The 24,506-nt window shown below is 43.5% G+C and overlaps 2 protein-coding genes across 5 annotated transcripts; one reads left to right on the top strand and one right to left on the bottom strand.

The window, feature by feature from the left end:
- Nucleotides 1-391: 391 nt before the first annotated feature.
- Nucleotides 392-14,670, top strand: LOC109871770 (AP-2 complex subunit mu-A). 2 transcript variants are annotated; one of them, XM_020462761.2, is made up of 13 exons: nt 397-621; nt 1,481-1,599; nt 10,447-10,712; nt 10,814-10,896; nt 11,049-11,054; nt 11,181-11,316; nt 11,609-11,753; nt 12,144-12,164; nt 12,644-12,769; nt 12,957-13,092; nt 13,305-13,402; nt 13,520-13,631; nt 13,749-14,670. In XM_020462761.2, exons 2-13 carry the CDS (start codon nt 1,526-1,528, stop codon nt 13,881-13,883), a joined length of 1,338 nt encoding a protein of 445 aa, XP_020318350.1. In that variant the 5' UTR covers nt 397-621; nt 1,481-1,525; the 3' UTR covers nt 13,884-14,670. The 2 variants fall into 2 exon arrangements, with proteins under 2 accessions (XP_020318351.1, XP_020318350.1); XM_020462762.2 differs by lacking the exon at nt 12,144-12,164 and having other exon boundaries at nt 392-621.
- An 813-nt stretch (nt 14,671-15,483) lies between these two features.
- Nucleotides 15,484-22,811, bottom strand: LOC109871868 (choline-phosphate cytidylyltransferase A). Of its 3 annotated transcripts, none has more exons than XM_020462878.2 (9): nt 22,452-22,811; nt 19,229-19,349; nt 18,980-19,079; nt 18,685-18,801; nt 18,322-18,473; nt 18,127-18,205; nt 17,886-18,028; nt 17,010-17,198; nt 15,484-16,793 (listed from the first exon to the last, which is right to left on the bottom strand). In XM_020462878.2, exons 2-9 carry the CDS (start codon nt 19,340-19,342, stop codon nt 16,614-16,616), a joined length of 1,074 nt encoding a protein of 357 aa, XP_020318467.1. In that variant the 5' UTR covers nt 19,343-19,349; nt 22,452-22,811; the 3' UTR covers nt 15,484-16,613. The 3 variants fall into 3 exon arrangements, with proteins under 3 accessions (XP_020318467.1, XP_031662898.1, XP_031662897.1); XM_031807038.1 differs by having other exon boundaries at nt 22,638-22,803; XM_031807037.1 differs by lacking the exon at nt 22,452-22,811 and adding an exon at nt 19,470-19,908.
- Between the last annotated feature and the right edge of the window lie 1,695 nt (nt 22,812-24,506).

The raw sequence follows: 24,506 nt of genomic DNA, 5'->3' as shown, positions 1-24,506 counted from the left end.
TATATACGATGTGAGCAAATGAGGTGAGATAAGGGAGGTAAAGGCAAAAAAAGGCCATGGTGGCAAAGTAAATACAATATAGCAAGTAAAACACTGGAATGGTAGGTTTGCAGTGGAAGAATGTGCAAAGTATAAATAAAAATAATGGGGTGCAAAGGAGCTAAAATAAATACAGAAGGGAAAGAGGTAGTTGTTTGGGCTAAATTATAGATGGGTACAGGTGCAGTAATCTGTGAGCTGCTCTGACAGCTGATGCTTAAAGCTAGTGAGGGAGATAAGTGTTTCCAGTTTCAGAGATTTTTGTAGTTCGTTCCAGTTTGAGTGGTGTAGTGGGAGGAAAGGGGCGTGGCCCTCAGTGCTCTATTTCTTAGAGGACTCATGAAGTTAGTTTAATGTAACTGGGTCGTGACTGGCCTCACACTCCAGTACAGTTGGTGGCGGTGTACTCACCAAGAAGAAGAAGAAGAAGAAGAAGACGACGCTGGTCAACTGACTTCTAAAGAGGAGGGGAAAGCAGTAGGAGCATAATTAGCGAGTGTGTGTTGTAGAACTTTTGCTAACGAGCCCTGAAATATATCGGAGTAAAAAGGGACGTGGACTTAGGTGTGTGAGAAGACTGAGGTAAGATTGTAATTATATCGAAGACAAACTAGTCTTAACATATACAACAGTGAACACAGTCTAGCTAGCTACCGGCGTTTATACCAGAAAGGCGCTAGCTAACGTTCATTTTAGGCTGGCAGCTAGCTAACTATAGTATGTCTTGCTAACTCTCCATCCTGTTTATCCCAAACCGAAGGTCAACTATCCACTGAAGTTGTATGTGTAGCTAGCAAGACATGGTGGAGTATACGTTTTCAGTTGTGCGTTAAAGTGAAGGGAGAATATAAACAATTTATGAAATTGTCGAGATGGCGAGCTATCTTTTCCGGTCAGGCAGACATCTTGGTGGGGCAATAAAACCGCGAGTAAACCGCTTAACGTTAGTGGCTTCATGCCATGCACACCGTGTCGGTCAAGTCAAACAACATCCTCCTTTCGTGGAAGGGAAATTATCTTGCTAATCCAGCTATATGTGTGTCCAGCTAAGTAAAAGCAGGTGCTGGCACGGGGAACTGTCTCGCCTTCTGTTACAGTACCTGGTCACAGCTAGAATTCCAGGAATGTCTTTCATTTAATGCATATTATTCGTACGCCTCATTATATTATAAACTACAGCAAATGATTAACGTTAATACTTTCTGTCCCCCACCGCACTGGGCATAATAAATAAATAAATGCTGTATTCTTCAATCCAATACCAGCAACTGTCCATATGAACTTGAAACCACTCCCATACTATTCATAGGTTATTCATAGGGAATTTTGCAAAACATTAAGACTAACTAAAATGGCTCTCATTATCATATCTAAGCTACTACTGCATGTAACATGAATTTGACTTGGTGAAATGTCATATCACCCATTTGCTCTTCCTTAGGTGGGTGTTTTCACCATGGCCAGTTTGGACTAAGGAGCAGCCACGATGATTGGAGGACTGTTTATCTACAACCACAAAGGGGAGGTCCTTATCTCTCGTGTCTACCGCGATGACATAGGGTAAGTAAGGTGGTAATTGGTTCTGGGGATTATAGAAGTGGGTTCTGTTACAACGAGGGGAGAAGGAGATAGGAAATGGTGTCCACCTGGTTGGCCTGAGGTAAGTTAGGGAGATGAATAAGATCACTTTATTTGTAAATTGTACACGAGGTCCAACAGGAATTTGACTTCTGCTTTATCCCAACCCCTCTGAAAGACGCACATGCAGGTTGGAGCAGTGGGTTGCCACACGGGGGACCCGTGGAATAGTTGTTGGGATGGTTAGGTGTCTTGCTCAAGGGCATAACGGCTGGCAATAGAATCTAGAATTTGACAGACCCCAACCCCTAGCTTGCCAGCTCACTTCCCGACTGCTCTGCCTTGAAGTGATCACTGAGGTTCAATGTGAACTGATCAGTGTAATTAATCACACAGCTTTCACCTGTCAAGCCCTGTCTGATCAGGGTTGCTTCAGGGGAGGGATCGTGGAAGGATGCATTTGTATGAGAGGGAGAAAACTCTAAAATTTTGGTCAACCAAGAGTCTGTTCTTTCGACCCACCGATTGGTCGAAATTTTAAGTGTTTTTCCATGTAGACATCCTGTGTTTTAATCAAGTCAAGTAACGTAAACGTACCCCATTCCGTACAAATGTGCGCAACCGCAACATTCAAACAAGCCTACAAAGAAAACGAATGGGACTGTAGCGACTGTGACGTCAAAATCGGGGGTGTGAACTAGGTTTCTATTCAAGCGTTGATCGACAGGGTAATGGCTCTATAGTATTGGAGAAAGGTTGAGAGAACTGACCCTCCGTTACATCTTGACGTGTCATGTCGTAATGTACAGCACGCATAAAGCAACTATTTCTGTCTTAAAATCTCTCTCCACCAGGTGTAGCACTTCTCTCATCATTTAAAAACAAGAAATGGACGGTAAGGGGGGATACCTAGTCACTTTTTTCATCGTCATTGCATGCGATCATCATTCTCAAAGCCGCTGTTTACTTCGAAGATCACTTTAGCACCGCCCTAAAAACCTGATTAACATTCGACACAAACCTTCAAATAGTTATGTAATGACACATTATATAAAATCTTTAGTGTTTTATTTACATTTTAGAGGTGATAAGTTGGACAAATCGAGTGGGGGGAAAAAAGCAATTTTCCCCCACAACTGTCCTTCTCACTGTCGGGCATTAGTTTCGCTTCCCCACTCGCTATTTTTAAAAAGACCCGACGGGGCTCATTGCCTGCTTGAATTATGCGGAAATGGGCAGCGTTTAGGTCATGTAATTGATTCTGTTGGAAAGGGGAGAAATTGTGCTTTACAATGGTATTGACATTACAGTTGATCTGGAAGTATTACGTTTTTGGGGCGCTAAAATAAGGGCAATTTTATGGACCAAGGCGATGTACGAGTTCACATTATAGTGTATTAAACGTATTCAGTCCCCTTCACGGTTTCCTCATTTTGTTACGTTATAGCATTATTCTAGAATTGATTAAATTGCTTTTTCCTTCAAATCTATACACAATACCCCATAATGACAAAACAAAAACCGGTTAAGATTTTTTTTCTCCAAATGTATTAAAAATAAAAAATCTGAAATATTTACATGAGTATTCAGACCCTTTCCTATGGGACTCAAAATTGAGCTCAAGTGAATCATGTTTTTGTTGATCATCCTTCAGATGTTTCTACAACTTGATTGGAGACCACCTGTGGTAAATTCAATTGATTGGACATGATTTGGAAAGGCACACACCTCTCTATACGTTCCCACAGTTGACAGTGCATGTCAGCAAAAACCAAGCCGTGAGGTCGAAGGAATTGCCTGTAGAGCTCCAAGACAGTATTGTGTCGAGGCACAGATCTGGGGAAGGGTACCAAAACATTTCTGCAGCATTGAAGGTCCCCAAGAACACAGTGGTCTTCATCATTCTTAAATGGAAGAAGTTTGGAACCACCAATACTCCTAGAGCTGGCCTGCTGGAACAATCGGGAGAGAAGGGCCTTGGTCAGGGAGATGACCAAGAACCCCATGGTCACTTTGACACAGCTCCAGAGTTCCTCTGTGGAGATGGTGTCCTTCTGGAAGGTTCTCCCATCTCTGCAGCACTCCACCAATCAGGCCTTTATGGTAGAGGGGTCAGACAGAAGCCACTCCTCAGTAAAAGGCACATGACAGTCTGCTTGGAGTTTGCCAAAAGGCATCTAAGGACTCAGACCATGAGAAACAAGATTATCTGGTCTGATAAAATCTAAATTTAACTTTTTGGCCTGAATGCCAAGTGTCATGTCTGGAGGAAACCTGGCACCATCCCTATGGTGAAAGCATGGTGGTGGCAGCATCATGCTGTGGGGACTGGGAGAATAGTCCAAACCGAGGGGAAAGATAAACGGAGCAAAGTACAGAGATCCTTGATGAAAACCTGCTCCAACGCGCTTAGATCCTCAGCCCTGGGCGAAGGTTCATTCTCTGAATGTCCTTGAGCTGCCCAACCAGAGCCTGGACTTGAACCCGATCAAACATCTCTGGAGAAACCTGAAAATAGCTGTGCAGCGACGCTCCCCATCCAACCTGACAGGGCTTGAGAGGGTCTACAGAGAAGAATGGGAGGAACTCCCAAAATACAGGTGTGCCGAGCTTGTAGCGTCATACCCGAGAAGACAAAGCTGTAATCGCTGCCAAAAGTGCTTCAACAAAGTACTGAGTAAAGGGTCAGAATAATATGTAAATGTGAGAGATCCATCTTTTTTTTTTGTGCCAGGCTCAAACTTACTGCGCGGTCTGTGTTGCTTAAGCTGCAAACTTAATTACAGCCATTTCTGATTGATAAGTTCTGTTACTGAAATCCCTCATCTTTTGGAAAAATATTCCCTATTCCCTCAAGCCTTGCTCTCTACAAAATACATGTATGCATCGTGTGCACATGACCAATAGGGCCTGACCTATAGCATATAATCACGTCAATAAATAGCTTACAACAAACTCTGAACGTTCGTTCATTCGTGAATGCAATTTCCGAAATGGAACGGTTTATATATTGTTTAAGCCCAAAAAATTTTTTTATAACAAATGCTTGATTGCATTTCAAATCACGAATGACTCGTATGCTGTGTGACGATTTATTGATACAGTAGCCTATAAGTATTGAAATATAGGCCTAAGTAAGTTACGGTATTAAGACAAAACAGAATGTGCTCTTATGCCTACAGCTCGACCGTGGTAATACAAGACTACTATGCTAAGCCTACTAATGATAATGACGTTACCTATTATTATAATGATCATAATATTAACAATAAGGAGATCAAGAAAAAGGAGCATACTTAAATTATATTTATAGTAATGTAATTATTCTGACTATTTGGAACAATGTAAACAACACTAAATATATGATAAATAATACCAGAAGCTGTTCTAATGAAAATAAGTGTAAAGCTTTTATAGCAAAGATTAAAAACCACTACATTGTGTAATTGTTTACTTGACATGTCGTTGCGTGAGGCTTCGTGCTCACGGATTCAGTAGGCTATTAAACACACACAAACAGGCAACAGAAGCAGGATCTGTGTTATTTCTGTAGATATACATGGATGATTTGTAAAGCCAGGCACATTTAACAATTAGTCTATTGATTATAGACATAAGTTGGTTTCCTCTCTCCTCACTTTTCTTAGTCCATAAGGCAAGGCCTGTTTTCTGATCTCCTCATTCTGCTGCTGCCTCCACTGCATTGTTCTCAACACCAATATACTGGTTAACTTTGCTATTATGCGCATAGCAACATGGTCTAGGAAAAGATGCCAATTCAACAGCGCATTGATGCGTTTCAGAACCACGGAGAGCAACCTCTATCCAACGCGGGTGAAAGAGCATTTGTTATCAAATATTATTTGTATTATTGTTGAACCATTGTTCTTATGTAATATAACTATATACAATTTTCTTAGACTAATGTACTGTGCCATCCCCAAGGCCTCAAATGGATTGGTACTCAGACGCCAATCAGAGAGGTGAATTGTACACCATGATATTTAGAAGAAAAAAACATTTTGCTACTGCTCGACTAAAGACATCTGTCGACCAACAGACTATTGACCAAACAATCGACCAGTCAACTAAATGGGGTCAGCGTAATAAATAAATAGATAATTGTAATTACTTATGTTAACTTTGGTCTTAAAACAAGTGTAATGCCATTTTAAATTATTGGGCTTTTCCTCCAAATGGTGATGGAGTGTGTGTACATTTTTTACAGGCATCACCTCAATGCACTGTGTATCAATCATTCTAATTCTAGCCCTTTGTCAAACCTAACCTCTAATTCACAAGATCATAGTTATGGGTAGCTGCTTTCATTAGTTTCATGCCCTTCCTCTTTATCTAGTGGTTAGGAAAGTGAGGTGGAAGGCAGTTTTTACATGTAGAGGAATTAGTGTAAACCGGTTATTAGAAGTACAGTCGAGCCTTGTAAGCCTTTATTTAACATGGGCTGGTAATTGTCTTTTTTTAAATTGAGTACAATGTTTTTACTACTGAGATATTGGCCCAGCATTACAAATATCTTGTGAAAGCTATAAATATTGCGTTGGGGGAATATTTTATCGTAACCTTGGTTGTCAGATGAACATTTAGAAAAACGTACTCGAAATTGACTCTTTGATTAAACAAAACAACTCATCCAACAGGAAGAGTTCAACAGATGGATCCACTGATTTTCGCACCCACCAAAGAAAATAACTGGGCTAATACCCGACTATCATCTTGTGGATAATCACTATTGTATCAGGTCTCGGACATTGCAAGCTCTCTGGAGTAGCAAATGCTCAACCAACTATCTAACCCACACCACTACAGCTCGGATTGATGCAGAATCAATACATTCAACTGCCAAGATTTTCCAGAGGAGGCTCGACACGTTCAAGCTGCTTAAGATTTTAAGACAAGTTTTAAATTCAACCTCTATTGGTGGTAAAAGTAGTTCATTTAACACATTAAAACTGCATTTGGTTGCCGACTACAGTGTTCCTCTACCATGGATGGTATTTCAACACAATGTTACTCGCTCTATGCACAAAAATGTATTTGTGTGCATTTTGTCTCTCTCTCCTTTACATCATCCCTCATCTCTTTATCCGTTTGCCATTTTCCTCCATATCGCCGTCTTTGCCACTGTAGGAATAGGTAAGCAATGCACCAGCCTATCGAGCATGTCCCCTGACCCATGGTAACCAATTCCTGACTCCCAATGCATGACCTCTGACCCACAGCAACTACCTGATGACCCTTTCAGCATGTCACCTGACATATCAGTGACCAAAGAAAACAAAGTTAATTATTGCAACCAGCTAATGCCTCACTGATTTTATACACCTATTAGCAACAGGTGTGGCTGAAATAGCCAAATACACTAAAGAAGGGGTGTCCACATACTTTTGTGTGTATACATACATGTGTGTATGTGTCTCTTCCCTCCTTAATGGACATTACCTTCTGAAAAAACAGCAGGACAGACTCTGTTAAATGAGCAAGTATAGTACCAGTGCACCTTCCATCTTTACCTCCATCTGTCTTAACTTAACTCTGCAGGGTCTGTAATCTGGAATTGGTTCCAGAGATCCATATTTCTGGGAACTATTTCCCTGGATCGGCTCTGGTTCCAAATAGAGGTATGATTAACTACTAGGCAGTAGCTTTGTGGTCAATATCATTTTTACTACTGTCAAGCTCACAGAAGTTGTGGACCCGTCACCTAAGGATCTAACGAACTTTATTTAACTCTCTGCAAACTGGAAACGATTTATCCGGAGGCTGCATTCATTGTAGCTGGGGATTTTAACAAGGCTAATCTGAAAACAAGACTCCCTAAATTTTATCAGCATATCGATTGCGCAACCAGGGGTGGAAAGACCCTGGATCATTGTTACTCTAACTTCCGCGACGCATATAAGGCCCTGCCCCGCCCCCCTTTCGGAAAAGCTGACCACGACTCCATTTTGTTGATCCCTGCCTACAGACAGAAACTAAAACAAGAAGCTCCCACGCTGAGGTCTGTCCAACGCTGGTCCGACCAAGCTGACTCCACACTCCAAGACTGCTTCCATCACGTGGACTGGGAGATGTTTCGTATTGCATCAGCCAACAACATTGACGAATACGCTGATTCGGTGTGCGAGTTCATTAGAACGTGCGTTGAAGATGTCGTTCCCATAGCAACGATTAAAACATTCCCCAACCAGAAACCGTGGATTGATGGCAGCATTCGTGTGGAACTGAAGGCGCGAACCACTGCTTTTAATCAGGGCAAGGTGTCTGGTAACATGACTGAATACAAACAGTGCAGCTATTCCCTCCGCAAGGCTATCAAACAAGCTAAGCGCCAGTACAGAGACAAAGTAGAATCTCAATTCAACGGCTCAGACACAAGAGGCATGTGGCAGGGTCTACAGTCAATCACGGACTACAGGAAGAAACCCAGCCCAGTCACGGACCAGGATGTCTTGCTCCCAGGCAGACTAAACAACTTTTTTGCCCGCTTTGAGGACAATACAGTGCCACTGACACGGCCTGCAACGAAAACATGCGGTCTCTCCTTCACTGCAGCCGAAGTGAGTAAGACATTTAAACGTGTTAACCCTCGCAAGGCTGCAGGCCCAGACGGCATCCCCAGCCGCGCCCTCAGAGCATGCGCAGACCAGCTGGCCGGTGTGTTTACGGACATATTCAACCAATCCCTATACCAGTCTGCTGTTCCCACATGCTTCAAGAGGGCCACCATTGTTCCTGTTCCCAAGAAAGCTAAGGTAACTGAGCTAAACGACTACCGCCCCGTAGCACTCACATCCGTCATCATGAAGGGCTTTGAGAGACTAGTCAAGGACCATATCACCTCCACCCTACCTGACACCCTTGACCCACTCCAATTTGCTTACCGCCCAAATAGGTCCACAGACGATGCAATCTCAACCACACTGCACACTGCCCTAACCCATCTGGACAAGAGGAATACCTATGTGAGAATGCTGTTCATCGACTACAGCTCGGCATTCAACACCATAGTACCCTCCAAGCTCGTCATCAAGCTTGAGACCCTGGGTCTCGACCCCGCCCTGTGCAACTGGGTACTGGACTTCCTGACGGGCCGCCCCCAGGTGGTGAGGGTAGGCAACAACATCTCCTCCCCGCTGATCCTCAACACTGGGGCCCCACAAGGGTGCGTTCTGAGCCCTCTCCTGTACTCCCTGTTCACCCACGACTGCGTGGCCACGCACGCCTCCAACTCAATCATCAAGTTTGCGGACGACACAACAGTGGTAGGCTTGATTACCAACAACGACGAGACGGCCTACAGGGAGGAGGTGAGGGCCCTCGGAGTGTGGTGTCAGGAAAATAACCTCACACTCAACGTCAACAAAACTAAGGAGTTGATTGTGGACTTCAGGAAACAGCAGAGGGAACACCCCCCCATCCACATCGATGGAACAGTAGTGGAGAGGGTAGCAAGTTTTAAGTTCCTCGGCATACACATCACAGACAAACTGAATTGGTCCACTCACACAGACAGCATCGTGAAGAAGGCGCAGCAGCGCCTCTTCAACCTCAGGAGGCTGAAGAAATTCGGCTTGTCACCAAAAGCACTCACAAACTTCTACAGATGCACAATCGAGAGCATCCTGGCGGGCTGTATCACCGCCTGGTATGGCAACTGCACCGCCCTCAACCGTAAGGCTCTCCAGAGGGTAGTGAGGTCTGCACAACGCATCACCGGGGGCAAACTACCTGCCCTCCAGGACACCTACACCACCCGATGCTACAGGAAGGCCATAAAGATCATCAAGGACATCAACCACCCGAGCCACTGCCTGTTCACCCCGCTGTCATCCAGAAGGCGAGGTCAGTACAGGTGCATCAAAGCTGGGACCGAGAGACTGAAAAACAGCTTCTATCTCAAGGCCATCAGACTGTTAAACAGCCACCACTAACATTGAGTGGCTACTGCCAACACACTGTCAATGCCACTGACTCTACTCCAGCCACTTTAATCATGGGAATTGATGGGAAATGATGTAAATATATCACTAGCCACTTTAAACAATGCTACCTTATATAATGTTACTTACCCTACATTATTCATCTCATATGCATACGTAGATACTGTACTCTATATCATCGACTGCATCCTTATGTAATACATGTATCACTAGCCACTTTAACTATGCCACTTGGTTTACATACTCATCTCATATGTATATACTGTACTCGATATCATCTACTGTATCTTGCCTATGCTGCTCTGTACCATCACTCATTCATATATCCTTATGTACATATTCTTTATCCCCTTACACTGTGTATAAGACAGTTTTTTTTGAATTGTTAGTTAGATTACTTGTTCGTTATTACTGCATTGTCGGAACTAGAAGCACAAGCATTTCGCTACACTCGCATTAACATCTGCTAACCATGTGTATGTGACAAATAAATTTGATTTGATTTATTCCAGAATATTGCACATCACTGATTGAGAATCGACAGTCTTGTCTGGACATGCTGCCTCATCTGTAGTAAGAACTGTAGTGATTTATACATCTTGGATGTCAAGTAGGTCTGAAAAGGGAATGTATGGAAGGTAGTGTAGGTGATTAGTGTGTGACTATCCCTCTGAAAGCCTAGAGGAGACTGGTAATTTATACACATTACTTTAGACTACTTATGTATATGCGTATTAACCAAGAGTGTGATATGAGGTTGCTTTTGTTGTGATCAATTGCAGATGGAGGAACATCCTCTTCCACATTTGCTCATTACTCCTGACATGAAAGTAATCTGTACCTTGCTCTCTCTACCTCCTTTTCTCAGGCGCAACGCGGTGGACGCATTCCGTGTGAATGTGATCCATGCCCGGCAGCAGGTGCGCTCTCCTGTGACCAACATTGCACGTACCAGCTTCTTCCATGTCAAGCGCTCCAACATCTGGCTGGCGGCGGTCACCAAGCAGAATGTCAACGCCGCCATGGTGTTCGAGTTCCTCTACAAGATGTGCGACGTCATGGCCGCCTACTTTGGCAAGGTCAGCGAAGAGAACATCAAGAACAACTTTGTGCTGATCTACGAGCTGCTCGACGGTAACTGTCACTTCGCACAGTCATGCCATTTGTATCTTCTTTACTCTCTCTCTTACCCTTCATCATTTATTCATGGTTTGGTTTCTTTGTTTTGTGTGCAGAGATCCTGGACTTCGGGTATCCCCAGAACTCTGAGACTGGAGCACTAAAGACCTTCATCACCCAGCAGGGCATCAAGGGCCAGGTGAGGATGAGAAGTATCCCCTTGTCATTGCTGATGACCTCTGCAATGGACTCTGTAGCAGAACTTGTGTGCCGTCTGTTTTCCAACTGTTTTCTAAAGGTTTCTCCTATTGTTTCTTCTTTCTCTGGGGTTGTGGACACTGCCGGATGCAGCATCAGGTAATGATGAGCCTCATTTGGTTTGGGCTGTTTATTTCAGTTCTATTTGGGACATTGGGCCTGGTTTCAACTATACGCTGTTTTTTTTCCACTTCATATCATGTTGATCTCCCTCTCTTTTTACAGACAAAGGAAGAGCAGTCTCAGATCACTAGTCAGGTGACTGGGCAGATTGGTTGGCGTCGCGAAGGCATCAAGTATCGACGCAATGAGCTCTTCTTAGATGTGCTGGAGAGTGTCAACCTGCTTATGTCGCCTCAAGGTGAATGCTGGTCATAACACTTGAAAGTAAACGACCTAAACAGGTGTTGAATATGCTAAGAGCAAAAATAACTAGGGGAAGTGTAGGACTAATGTTTCAACGGGAAAATCACAATGGCATAGAGCTCGTGTCCTCTCTCCTCGCCGCCTCCTCAAAACCCATTGAATGAGAGAGCCAGAGGTCCTTCCCCTCTGAGCTTCTCTTCCAATGGTTTTTGAGGAGAGAGGACACAAGGAGTATGCGATTGAGAAAAGGCCCTAATGATTGAACCTTTCACTTTTATCCCCTCCAGGTCAGGTCCTGAGTGCCCACGTGTCCGGCCGTGTGGTAATGAAGAGCTATCTCAGTGGAATGCCGGAGTGCAAATTTGGCATGAATGACAAAATTGTAATTGATAAGGCGGGTAAAGGCGGTGTCACTGATGAGGTGGGAAAGAGGTGAGTAAGAGGTTGTTTTTGGATGGGGTTTATTCCTTTTCAATTCGGGAAGTAAACTGAAATTATATTTGCAAATTTCATGAGGAGAATTGGAATTTCATTTTAGTTCCTGTTCTGAATTGAAAAGCATTTGACCCCAACTCTGGACAGAGCTTGTCATTAAAGGGCTGGAGCTTAATACAAGAGACTTGTGCTGCAGAATCAGATAAAGAATGTATTTCTCAATTGATTTTAAACTTGGTGTTGATTCTGTGTAGGAAATAGGAATGCTATCTTTATCAGACCAACTGTCAGTCCCTGGACTAGGACCTCTATATAGAGCTTGTGTTGAGACTTACCATTTTTTCCATTCGATACATCTTTCTTTCCCTCTCTTGTTCTGTACCTCAGTGATTTAGGGGGAGGAGGAAGGTACTGTATTGATATCTGGCCTTACTCCCATACCTCCCTGCTGTCTTGTCTATGGTGTCATTAATGGCGACTGCTTTACTAAACATTTGAGGAGGCTCCCAACGTTTACTGTATTAATCAAATAGTGTGACTGCTAATTGATGAGAATCTAACTAGCCTCCTCAAATCTTTAGTGGACTTCCCAATGGTTGTGTATTTCTTAGTCATCAGTGAGTGTTAGCTTTATTACCCACCCGCTTGACCCTTAACCCTGACCCAGTCTTTGACAGGGATGGAGATTAGCATCCACTGGGTTGCTGTGGTATCCCTTTTTGTGTGTCTTTATGTGTTGTGTGTTTGGGTGGTGGTGGTGACGTGTTAGGAAGTGGGGAATGTAGAGTAGTGTGTTTTTTAATGGCTGGTTTGTGTGTTAGTTTTTAATGTCTGAACAGGTGTGTATGGTGCATAGACAGTCAACCCTTCTCCCTCTGCTCCTGTAGTACCAGTGGTAAGCAGTCCATAGCCATCGACGACTGTACGTTCAACCAGTGTGTGCGCCTCAGTAAGTTTGACTCGGAGCGCAGCATCAGCTTCATCCCCCCGGATGGAGAGTATGAGCTCATGAGGTAAGTGTGTCACAGGCTAAACTTCAAACCTATATTACCCTGTAAACGCGCATGTTTTGAAAGTCATCCCGCTTTCTGTGTGCATTTATATGTGCCCAATGATTGTGCCCCTCCATCTTTGGACGTCTTTGTACTGTTGCCCCCTGCGTGTGTCTGCTTTGACATGAGTTTGGTGTGGTTTTACCAGGTACCGTACCACTAAAGACATCATCCTACCTTTCCGAGTCATTCCGCTGGTCAGGGAGGTGGGCCGCACCAAACTGGAGGTCAAAGTGGTCATCAAGTCCAACTTCAAACCCTCGCTACTGGCCCAGAAAATTGAGGTAGCTATTCAGCCTTTTGTCTTTTTACATTGTGGTTAGTAACCTTGGGGTAAACCTGTTCTTCTTTTGAATTTATATTATGTTTCGTCTCATAAACCTTGTATTTTCTTGGTCTGTGAATTTCACCTATTGTTATTCTATAAAGTTCAGGTTTAGACTGCTGTATGAGAATTTGTTTATCATGTTATGACTTGTTTTTTCTGTTGCTCCAGGTGCGCATTCCTACGCCGCTCAACACAAGCGGTGTCCAGGTGATCTGCATGAAAGGCAAGGCCAAGTACAAGGCCAGCGAGAACGCCATCGTATGGAAGTTAGTGTTATTTCAGCCCTCTGCTTCTCCCCATCACAGTACCAAAGATCACACTCTTATTTTGTATCTCCTTCCTTGATTGTGGATGTTGTATTGTTGTGTGTTTCCTGCATGTAGGATCAAGCGCATGGCTGGGATGAAGGAATCTCAGATCAGTGCTGAAATCGAGCTGCTGCCCACCAACGATAAGAAGAAGTGGGCCCGTCCTCCCATCTCCATGAACTTTGAGGTAAGGTTGCAGTCACACTCACCCTCTCAGCAGTAATGACAAATTTAGCATTTTAGCATACAGTATTAATATGCGGTTGTGTAGAACTTGTAACCTGGATGTCTTTGTACCCCTCAGGTTCCATTTGCCCCCTCCGGGCTGAAGGTGCGTTACTTGAAGGTGTTTGAGTCCAAGCTGAACTACAGTGATCATGATGTTGTCAAATGGGTGCGCTACATTGGCCGAAGCGGCATCTACGAGACTCGATGTTAGAGCGCGAGCTGAGGCATACCTAGCATTCTCCCTCCACACTTTACATATTTTCTTATGTCCCTCTCTCTTCCCTCCATCTCTCTTCCACAATGTTAGGGATGAATAAAAAAAACTGGCATAACGTACAGATACTGTATATGCAAAATGTGAACCATAGTATGGCATCTCTTACTATGGTTAAAGGTAGACTCAGCGATATGATGTAGAAAGTAAACAGCATAGTGGGTCATTTTCTGCAGCAACTAAGAGCGTTGAAGCTCAACTTCTCAGCTCTCACAGTGCAGGGCACCAAAATAGCAAAGTGTTGCATCTTGCTCATTTCAATAGCCAGTGCTGCTCATGGCAACATCATTTCGATGAGTCTACCTTCAACTTGCAAACAAGCTGCCCCTGTATAGAAAGAATACAAATAACGTGAAAACTGGTGGGGTTGAAGGGTCCATAATGTGGAGGAAAGTCCGGGTTAAGTGTTACTGTCCAGTCTGCAGTTTTTATTATAGGGTCAAGGTCTTTGAAGCGTCCACTTGTTATCCACCGTTTTTCTAAATGGCCTTTTGAGTCCAACATCCTCTCTTACCTGTGACATGCATCTAGTGAGCTTATTGATAATTGGCTGTTTGTAAATGGTAGTTTGTTTCTTTGGGTGGAATACAACCTGAGCACTACAGTGGCTTGGCGCTGACCTGCCTTTTCAGAGCCCGTGATGAGGTCGCCCCACCCCCCGGTGGTCACATTGCCTTGTTTGTAAAACCTGGTGACTGTCCAGTAAAATCCCATCATGTAACCAGCTCTGCCTGTCATTGTCTTTTTCTAAACTTGGTGGTTCGAGCCCTGAATGCTGATTGTCTGACAGCTGAGGTATATCAGACTGTATACCACGGATGTTAAACTATTTACTGCTCTAATTACATTGGTAAACAGTTTATAATTGCAATAAGGCACCTTGGGGGGGTTGTGGTATATGGCCAATATATCACAAACCCTTGTGCCTTATTGCAATTTACATGAACACGTGGTAGTAAAGGATAGGTTGTGTTCCAGGCAGACTACATTCTAGTCTTTGCATCAACCAATGGTTGTGTGCCATGTCATCAAATTGCTATATGTTGTTACCTGATATGACCGACACCTCTAGGTGTTGTAAAATCTGCAATGTAGTCATACTGGAACACAGCCAATGGAGAATTTGATTAAGCTGGCCCAAGTTTGTACCGGGTGAGAAGTGATTGAACAAATTTCAAAACGAATGCAAAGCTGGCACTCAACAAAGTGACCTATGTCAAGCACGTAGAGTAATGACTTAGGATAGCTGCATGGTTTCTCTTTAACTCATACGTGCTGTGCCAAGTAAAACTAGTTTTGAAAATGTGAGAATGCATTATGGAAAATATATTTCTGAACAATGCACCTGCCGTTGATTGGGCTGTGACCCTTGTCAAATCAATCTCCCAAAACCTGAAGGATAGGTCCAGCTAGTGCACTGAGCAGGGTTCTGATTTAATGTGTGGCTGGTCTCGTGTGTAGTAACTGCGTCTTGGTCGTGTGATCACTCGGCTATTACAATAAGCATTGAGTTTCACAATCAAGCAGGAGGATTCAACTCAGATTTCTTTTTAAAGAAATTTTACATGGTTGTGGGTTAACTTTTTAAAAATTCCATTTGTTCTGGTTTCTCTTAGCCCTCAATTCAACGCAAACAATTAATGGTTAAAACAATGTTCTTGTTTCCATGTATATTTAGACAAGTCTTGCCACCAAGTGGTCTATAGCCCATGCCCCTAATGAGAAGCAATTTTAATACTATGCTTAAAATAATTCCATATTTCAGCTAGCCTACTAGGATAGGAAATACATTTTTTTAAATCCTGCTTTGCCACCATGGAGACTAAACCCAGTAAGGGATGGGCCAACAGCCAAAAACAAGCAATGCCCAACTACAGGAGGGAGAGATGGGACAAAATTATATTCCCCAGTCGTTTTTAAAATAAAGTCTTATTGGGCACGTTTTTTGGGGTTTGACAAGAACCTCCTGAAAATAAGTTCCTTTGAGCCCTACTGAACAAGATCTAGTTCTGGAGTTCAAACGCTGGGCACTGTCCAAAGACTGACCATCAAAACCAACTAAGCATTATTACAATGTGCAAAAACAGTCCAGGTCAGTCCATGGATGGAGGACATTGACATGCCTACACAACTAGCAGTTTACACACATACATGCACAATAACACTTTGAGGGAAGATCAAGGGACTGATGGTTCCTACATTGCAAAGAAAAAGACTCAGCTCTGCACCAAACACCCCTCAACACAATAAGGGGGGACACTTGAATTCCCCACTAAACTCAAGGTTAACAAGATAAAATCACCTCGCTAAGATTAACATCTTGAGTAGGAAGCGTGCATCAGAGAAATTATTGATCATGTGAAATTAAAATTTAAGTGACATGAAGGGTAATGTGAGTAGTGGTTACTGACTGAATAAAATTAAGAGATGTGACCGCTACACTGCATCAACCCTCCTTGGACTGACAAAGTAGTACAATCAATAAGAAATGGACACTAATTGAAAAAGGGAGTGGAAAAATTAAATGGGTGGAGCAAATGAAGTGAGACAATGCTATACATATATAAGTGGACATACTGATGATTTGTTTGGAGGGGTTGAATGCTGATATTGTTGACGGACCGAGGGGCGGGATTAACAGACCAAGAAAAAAAATAAAAGTGAGCCTTAATCTTCATCAGACTCATCATCCTCGCTGATGTGGTATCCCCGTGCTGCGCTGTGGTGGGATGGGGGGGAAGGTGAGGCCTTGTTTAAGAAGGGCGAGGGGGAACGCTCGCGGGTGGGGCTGCTGCTGGGGCTGATGGCCTGCAGCATGCGCCCTTTGCCCTCCTTCAACATGTGCTTCTAGAGAGAGAGAGAGAGAGAGGCAGCATCTCAGTCTAGATTCCAAGTTAATTTGTTGTTCTTAGGCTATAAAACAAATCCACGTTGATCTGCAGCACGACATCTTCCATTGAACGCTTCACTATATTATTCCCCAGAGCAGTAAATTAGGATTGCCACAAAAGACACCATTCTCATCTACATTAAAATACACACACAAAACAAAAAAGGTCTCACCAGTGCTCCCTCAGGGCCGAACATCTGCAGAAAGTTGCCAATGAACTCCCGGGACTTCTCCTCCCACTTCTGGATGAGGTCAATGCTCTTGTTCTCCACCTTCTGCACAAACTCTTTACTCTTCTCCTCCACATCTTTCACCTTCCTCTTCACCTTGTCCACACGTTCCTGCAGGTGGTACTTCTTCTCCTGAAAGACAGGGACACAGTGTCATACCAGTGCAGTGTCATAATGCCAGACCTTGACAAGTGAGGCTGCACTAAACTAGTAAACAAATCATGTTACCTAGCAGCTTTTATTCAAATACAACTAGTACTACAACTAATTCTGATTCCACTGTCTTCCATGACAAATATACCTTTCACCCCTTTTTCTCCCCAATTTTATGGTATCCAATTGTCCCATCGATGCAACTCCCCTACGGACTCGGGAGAGGCGAAGGTCGTGAGCCATGTGTCCTCCGAAACACGACCCTGACAAGTCGCACTGCTTCTTGACACACTGCTCGCCTAACCCGGAAGCCAGCCGCACCAATGTGTTGAAGGAAACACCGTCCAGCTGACGATTGAAGTAAGCCCGCCACAAGGAGTCGCTAGAGTGCGATTGGACAAGGAAATCCCGGCCGGTAAAACCCTCCCCTAACCCTGACGATGCTGGGCCAATTGTGCGCTGCCTCATGGGTCTCCCGGTCATGGGCTGGCTGTAACACAGCCTGGCATTGAACCGGGTCTGTAGTTACGCCTTAAGCACTGCGATGCAATGACAAATAGACCAATAGCTACCTCTCACAACTACTGCTCCTTATGACTCATCAAAAGTAATCAACCAAATACAATCATTACTACTAATAATAATGATAGTAACATGAAGTGTTACATTGATGAAGCTGACGTTGAGCTCCTTGGCCGTGTAGCCGCGTTGCAGGTTGCGTCTCACGTACACGTCATAGTCGCGGACGATGCGCGTGATGATGTCCGAAGTGGATATTCCCTCCGTCCGCTGGGTAGGCGCAAACATGCCTGTAGGCACAAAGGGCCAAAAGGTGAGAGATGTCATCGTGACACACGGTCCCAGGACATTCATAATGGACATTCCTGCTGGTTGTTATGGTACCCACCCGCCTCCTTGATGTGCTTGTAAACGTCGTCCTGGCCTGCTGATGTATATGGGATGTCGTCATGAGCAACAAAGTCGATCTGGTGGGGTGAGGGGGGTGAACGAGAGAAGGAATACATTATACACCGCACAGACAAAATATACTCTGAACGCACGACATTGCGTTCCATTCCCCCCCATCCTTCCTCTCTCTCACTCTGTGCTTGGAGAGGAACTCGGGCGTAAGCGTCCAGGGCGCGTTCCTGACGACCTCATCCACGTAGCGACAGTGGCTGACTGCGTCGTAGCGCTCGTCCTCGTTCATCACCGTGAACCCCTTGAACTTGTGTGTCAGGTCGTCACTACACACTGAGACGAGAGGAAAAGATGCATGGCGGTTCATGGGAAGTGAGTAAACTTGAATTAGTTCGAGCACTTTACATAGAGGGTGCTTGGCGTTATGCCTCCGAAAAACGATTTCCTCTGAAGAACCAAATAAATGGACAGACAGTAAACCAGCAAGAGGGCACTCAAGGCATGTTGAGCGAGGAAATGTTGACAACCAGAGTGAGACACTCACCGCCCACAATGAGGTGTGTGTTCGGAAAGAGGCCCTTGGCCTGCATGAGGGCCCGGGCATGGCCTGAGTGGAACACATCAAAGATGCCATCTGCATACACCCGAACTGGCCTATCAACTGTGGGAGAGAGGGACATGATGGTGATGACAGCCAATCATAGGTCACGTCAATAGAGAAACATTCCTTATATTTTCAGAACTGTTCATGTCTTTTGAATGGTACTGCTTTGCTACAGTTTGAGAGTGATTGAGATGTGTTTCTGAGTGTAGTGTGTGTTGATGTGTGTGCGACTCACATGGGGTTCCCCTCTTGGCCTCGTCCATACTGACTCGCAGGTATGGAGTGTCCTCAGCCGACTCCAGCTCATCAGCATAGGGGGCGGGATCTTTTAAACCCTAGTGTACGAATACACATTATTACCATGACAACCATGAGAAGGGTTTCTTTCATAAGAATCATGACTCATTATCTTATTTTAACCAACACACATCAACTCCCTGTAAATGAAGTCTGCTCACACACATAAAGCCTCTTCCTCACTCACCACGGTGGATCTTGGGACTTTCCCTGGCCGTTCTACCTCCTCGGTCTCTCCGTTAGACCCATCTCTCCTCCTCTTCCTGGACAGGCTGGACCGGCTTGAGCTGTGGGCCTCCATCCCGGGGCTGAAATGTTACACACACACACAGTAACAGCTATCATCTTGCTTAAAGAGAAAAAGCAATAAGATGCACTATTCCAAAAAAAGAGAATTTGCTGTCTGCATGGACAAAAACAACATTCACCTGTAGCGGGATGTGCAAACAAGGAGTCTTATTGCAGCTACTGAAGGTTATACCTTTGTAAGAAATAAGCCTGTCAAAATAAAGGAAACCCCAACATAAAAATGTCTTAATAGGGCTTTGAGCCACCAGATCAGCTTCAATGCACCTTGGCATAGATTCTACAAGTGTCAGGAACTCTATTGGAGGGATGTGACACCATTCTTCCATGAGACATTCCATCAGCTGTTTTGTTGATGGTAGTGGAAAACGCTGTCTCAGGTGCCGCTCCAGAATCTCCCATAAGTGTTTGATTGGTTTTAAATCTGGTGACTGAGACACACACCCTTTAACCCCCCCTGTTTCAAAGTCACAGATCTATTTTCTTCTAGCCATGGTAGTCAAAATAATGGGCAACTGGGCATTTATATACATTACCCTAAGCATGATGGGATGTTTCTTGTTTAATTAACTCAAGAACCACACCTGTGTGGTAGCACCTGCTTCCAATATACTTTGTATCCCTCATTAACTCAAGTGTTTCCTTTATTTTGGCAGTTACCTGTCTGTCATAGATCAGTCTCTCCCCAATGAGTCTACTACATTGAATACAATTCACACCAATTCCATTATCCACCACAAGGCGGCGTCCATCCACTGGGCACTACAAGGAGGTAGAAAGGTCGAGTGGTGTGTTTCTGCGTCTGCCGGCAGGGTCGAATGGTGCGGTTACATAATAACGCAGGCATGTTCTCGGTGAACACGTTCACTGGCCTTTCAATCACCCACACTTTGAAGTCGACACTAATACCGTACAGGTTTGAAATAATAAATATGCACATTTTTCAGGAAATAATTTAATTTAAGATATGTATTTCTTGCCTCGTCTAATTCCGGACATGCCTTTGCACTAACAAAATCAGTGACAGGTAAAAAAAAAAAAAAACTCACTCCACCTTAGGGTAGTCGAGTGTTAAAATCATTTTGACGGCTGTAATATTCTTTAGTCAAAAAATACTACTGGATTAGTACTGGATTATGTAGGAAGGGGGGGGGGGGCTTGTTGCGCAACAAACTCGGCCTTTCTTGGACTGTTTCAGAGATTCACTTGTCATGTCTGAAATTGGTTGCGATAAGGAGAAGACCAAGGACGATACATGCGATTCAAGTGATAGGCTTGCCAAACTGAAACAGTTAAAACACAACGTTCCCATAACTATTTACCCGTGTGTATGTTCCATATGGGACCTGTTAGCGACTTTAGACAACAAAAAATATTCCATTCCAGTCTACATCATCTAGCAACGTGACTGTGTGGGCTTGTATTACTATCTTCATGGGTACCGAAAATCCCCAAAAGGATAGAAAAACAAGGAAAAGTCTCCCCATTGGGACAGTTCCCACTTCCCCACGAGGACAAAGGCTATTTTATGCTCAGGGGTTAGGTTTAGGGTTACAATTACGGTTAGTGATACGAGTTCGGGGTTATTGAAAATATGATTTTTAATTTAAATCAATTTGAGGTCCACACACGGATAGTAAAACGTATGGTGGGTGTATGTATCACCAACGTTGTCACTCACTCACGGGGTTCCTGTGTCGAGTAAAGGCGTCCGCTGCATGTAAGAAAACTGTGGCAAGACATCAGTAGGTTTATAATTGAACACATTTATGAAGATTTTACACTATTGTGGAGAGATGTACTGTTTGGATTCTTTACATACAATAGAAATAAGCGGAATCATTTTTATGTAATTAATTTCATTATTCTTTTGGCCAAATTTCATATACACAAATGTAAATTTACAAACAGAAAACCACATTTTCGTACCCTACAAAAAGAAATTGAACTGTATTTTAAGACAGTTAAATGCTCTACTAACAAAAAAGCTGTTAGAATTGTAAGTATATGCATGTCCCTTAAGGTCCTTGTGTAATTGTAATGTGATATTGTACCCCCTAGCTCGATTGTCCATTGTTTGTAATCTATGTATGCTTGTGTTCCCTCATGTGCTTTATGTATTGATTTGTTGTTCATTAATTTTTTTTTTTTTACCATTTTTAAATTAATTTTTTTTAAAAGGAGTAAAGGCGTCCGCATGCTTACTATCCAAAACAGTTCAGTTTGTGCATATATTATGATGACACTTTGTGACGTTATGGTCTTCGGCAAGGTTTTTTTTCCGGTTGTTCATGCACACAAAATATTTTCTCGAGACGAACCTTCGACCTTCACTTGAAAGTGCCTATACTTGAATAACGAGGGAAAAAAGCAGCAATATTACTATTTACCCATCTTGAGTCACTGTGTAGCCACTCTCAAAATAGTCCGAATGAAGTCAGAATGAATCTAAGATAACTCAAGAAATCATTAAGTTTGACGTTTTTGCCAAGGAGATCTCAGTCTCGCAATTTTACATCAAACGGGGATGTTTGGTGCAGTATTTCATAGGTGAAAACATTTGCATGAAAATTAGTCATCTCTTGTTGACTGACAACAATCACCAATAAAGGAGCATAGACTCAAAAAAGTGTGTGCACGACCAGCCAAAAAAAACCTAGCCGAAGACCAAAACGCCACAATATGTTGTCGTTATATATGCTTAACTGTACCAAACTGTTTGGATGCAAGTATGCCAATGGATGCCTTTACACGGGAAGCCTGTCCGACCTTGTGCAGCTGTAAGCAAACGGGGCGTATCTGCTGGCTACAATCTACAGCAATCGATTGTCATCTGATAGTAGAGAGAAAGGCGGAGGTAGGGGTTATCACACGTAGCTAGCTTCGTTTAACTGACAAAGAGAGAGTGACCTCGAAGTGCAGATGTCCACTCTTAATAACAAGCTGTCTTACATATATTAGCTTGACTATCTCTGACAATCCAACAAAGTACATAGCTAGCTAGGTAGCCAGTTGTACCAGGTATAACTCTATGGGAAAGCAATCTGATCACACTATAGCTAGCTAGCAAAAAATATTTACTGTAATATGATTCACGAACTTACCGTTGTGCCTGGCCTGGGTTTTGCAGTGTAGAAGTAGCTAACGTTACTGTTGAAAACTAGCTCATAGGCAGTGTTCTAGGAAAATCTTTGCTACCTACTGACTGTGAAGTTGGTGCGCTTTCTGCTGCTAACTAGCTAGCTGTTGGCTAACGCTAAATGTAATAACTAGCTAGTATAACAATTTACCGACTCCCAACAAGCAGGTAACGTTAGTCCAATGTCACGAACTGTGCCAGCAGCTCGATATGTAGAGGGGAAGAGCAGAAGGATTATCAACACAGTACTTCTGCAGTCCTCGGATTGACAGGTTTACTCAAAGACATTACAGTATGTGGTTTACTCCACATAGGAACTACAACAACCAGAACATCTTTCCAGGAAATGACGTTATTTCTTTTAATGGATGGCCTGACGTTTCCGGTGAATTTTCCGCTGAAATCTCTGAAGTCAGAGAATGGTATTATTCTGCCACCTTGAGGCAACTAACTATTCAGGCAAATTCCTTTTTAGGAAACTACAATTTTATGTATGTATGTATGCATGCCAGTGGAGGCTCCTGAGGGGAGGATGTCTCATAATAATGTCTGGAACGAAATGCTATGACTGGAATGCAGTGAATGGAATCAAACATCCAAACCATGCGTTTGATACTAGTCCAGCTATTATTTTTGAGCCATCCTCCCCTCAGCAGCCTCCACTGATGTGTGTGTGTGTGTGTGTGTGTGTACATACAGTTGAAGTCGGAAGTTTACATACACTTAGGTTGGAGCCATTAAAACTTGTCTTTCAACCACTCCATGCATTTCTTGTTAACAAACTATAGTTTGGCAAGTCGGTTACGACATCTACTTTGTGCATGACACAAGTAATTTTTCCAACAATTATTTACAGACAGAATTTTTCACTTATAATTCACCGTATCCCAATTCCATTGGGTCAGAAGATTACATTCACTAAGTTGACTGTGACTTTAAACAGCTTGGAAAAGGCCTACCTTCAAACTCAGTGCCTCTTTGCTTGACATCATGGGCAAATCAAAAGAAATCAGCCAAGACCTCCGAATTTTTTTGTAGACCTCCACAAGTCTGGTTCATTCTTGGGGGCAATTTCCAAACGCCTGAAGGTACCACGTTCATCTGTACAAACAATTGTACGCAAGTATAAACACCATGGGACCACGCAGCTGTCATACCGCTCAGGAAGGAGACACGTTCTGTCTCCTAGAGATGAACATACTTTGGTGCGCAAAGTGCAAATCAATCCCAGAACAACAGCAAAGGACCTTGTGAAGATGCTGGAGGAAACAGGTACAAAAGTATCTATATCCACAGTAAAACGAGTCCTATATCGACATAACCTGAAAGGCTGCTCAGCAAAGAAGAAGCCACTGCTCCAAAACAGCCATAAAAAAGCCAGACTACAGTTTGCAACTGCACATGGGGACAAAGATCATACTTTTTGAAGAAATGTCCTCTGGTCTGCTGAAACAGAATAGAACTGTTTGGCCATAATGACCAAAGTTATGTTTGGAGGAAAAATGGGGATGCTTGCATGCCGAAGAACACCATCCCAACCGTGAAGCACGGGGGTGGCAGCATCACGTTGTGGGGGTGCTTTGCTGCAGGAGGGACTGGTGCACTTCACAAAATAGATGGCATCATGAGGTAGGAAAATTGTGTGGATATATTGAAGCAACATCTCAAGACATCAGTAGAATGTTAAAGCTCGGTCGCAAATGGGTCTTCCAAATGGACAATGACACCAAGCATACTTCCAAAGTTGTGGCAAAATGACTTAAGGACATCAATGTCAAGGTATTGGAGTGGCCATCACAAAGCCCTGACCTCAATCCCATAGAACATTTGTGAGCAGAACTGAAAAAGCGTGTGAGAGCAAGGAGACCTACAAACCTGACTCAGTTATACCAGCTCTGTCAAGAGGAATGGGCCAAAATTCACCCAACTTATTGTGGGAAGCATGTGGAAGGCTACCTGAAACGTTTGACCCAAGTTAAACAATTGAAAGGCAATGCTACCAAATACTAATCGAGTGTAT

Source organism: Oncorhynchus kisutch, linkage group LG27 (genome assembly GCF_002021735.2).
Source record: "Oncorhynchus kisutch isolate 150728-3 linkage group LG27, Okis_V2, whole genome shotgun sequence".
NCBI classification, from domain to species: Eukaryota; Metazoa; Chordata; class Actinopteri; order Salmoniformes; family Salmonidae; genus Oncorhynchus; species Oncorhynchus kisutch.
Note: the sequence above shows the minus strand (reverse complement) of the source record. Positions and strands in the feature narration are given on the sequence as shown.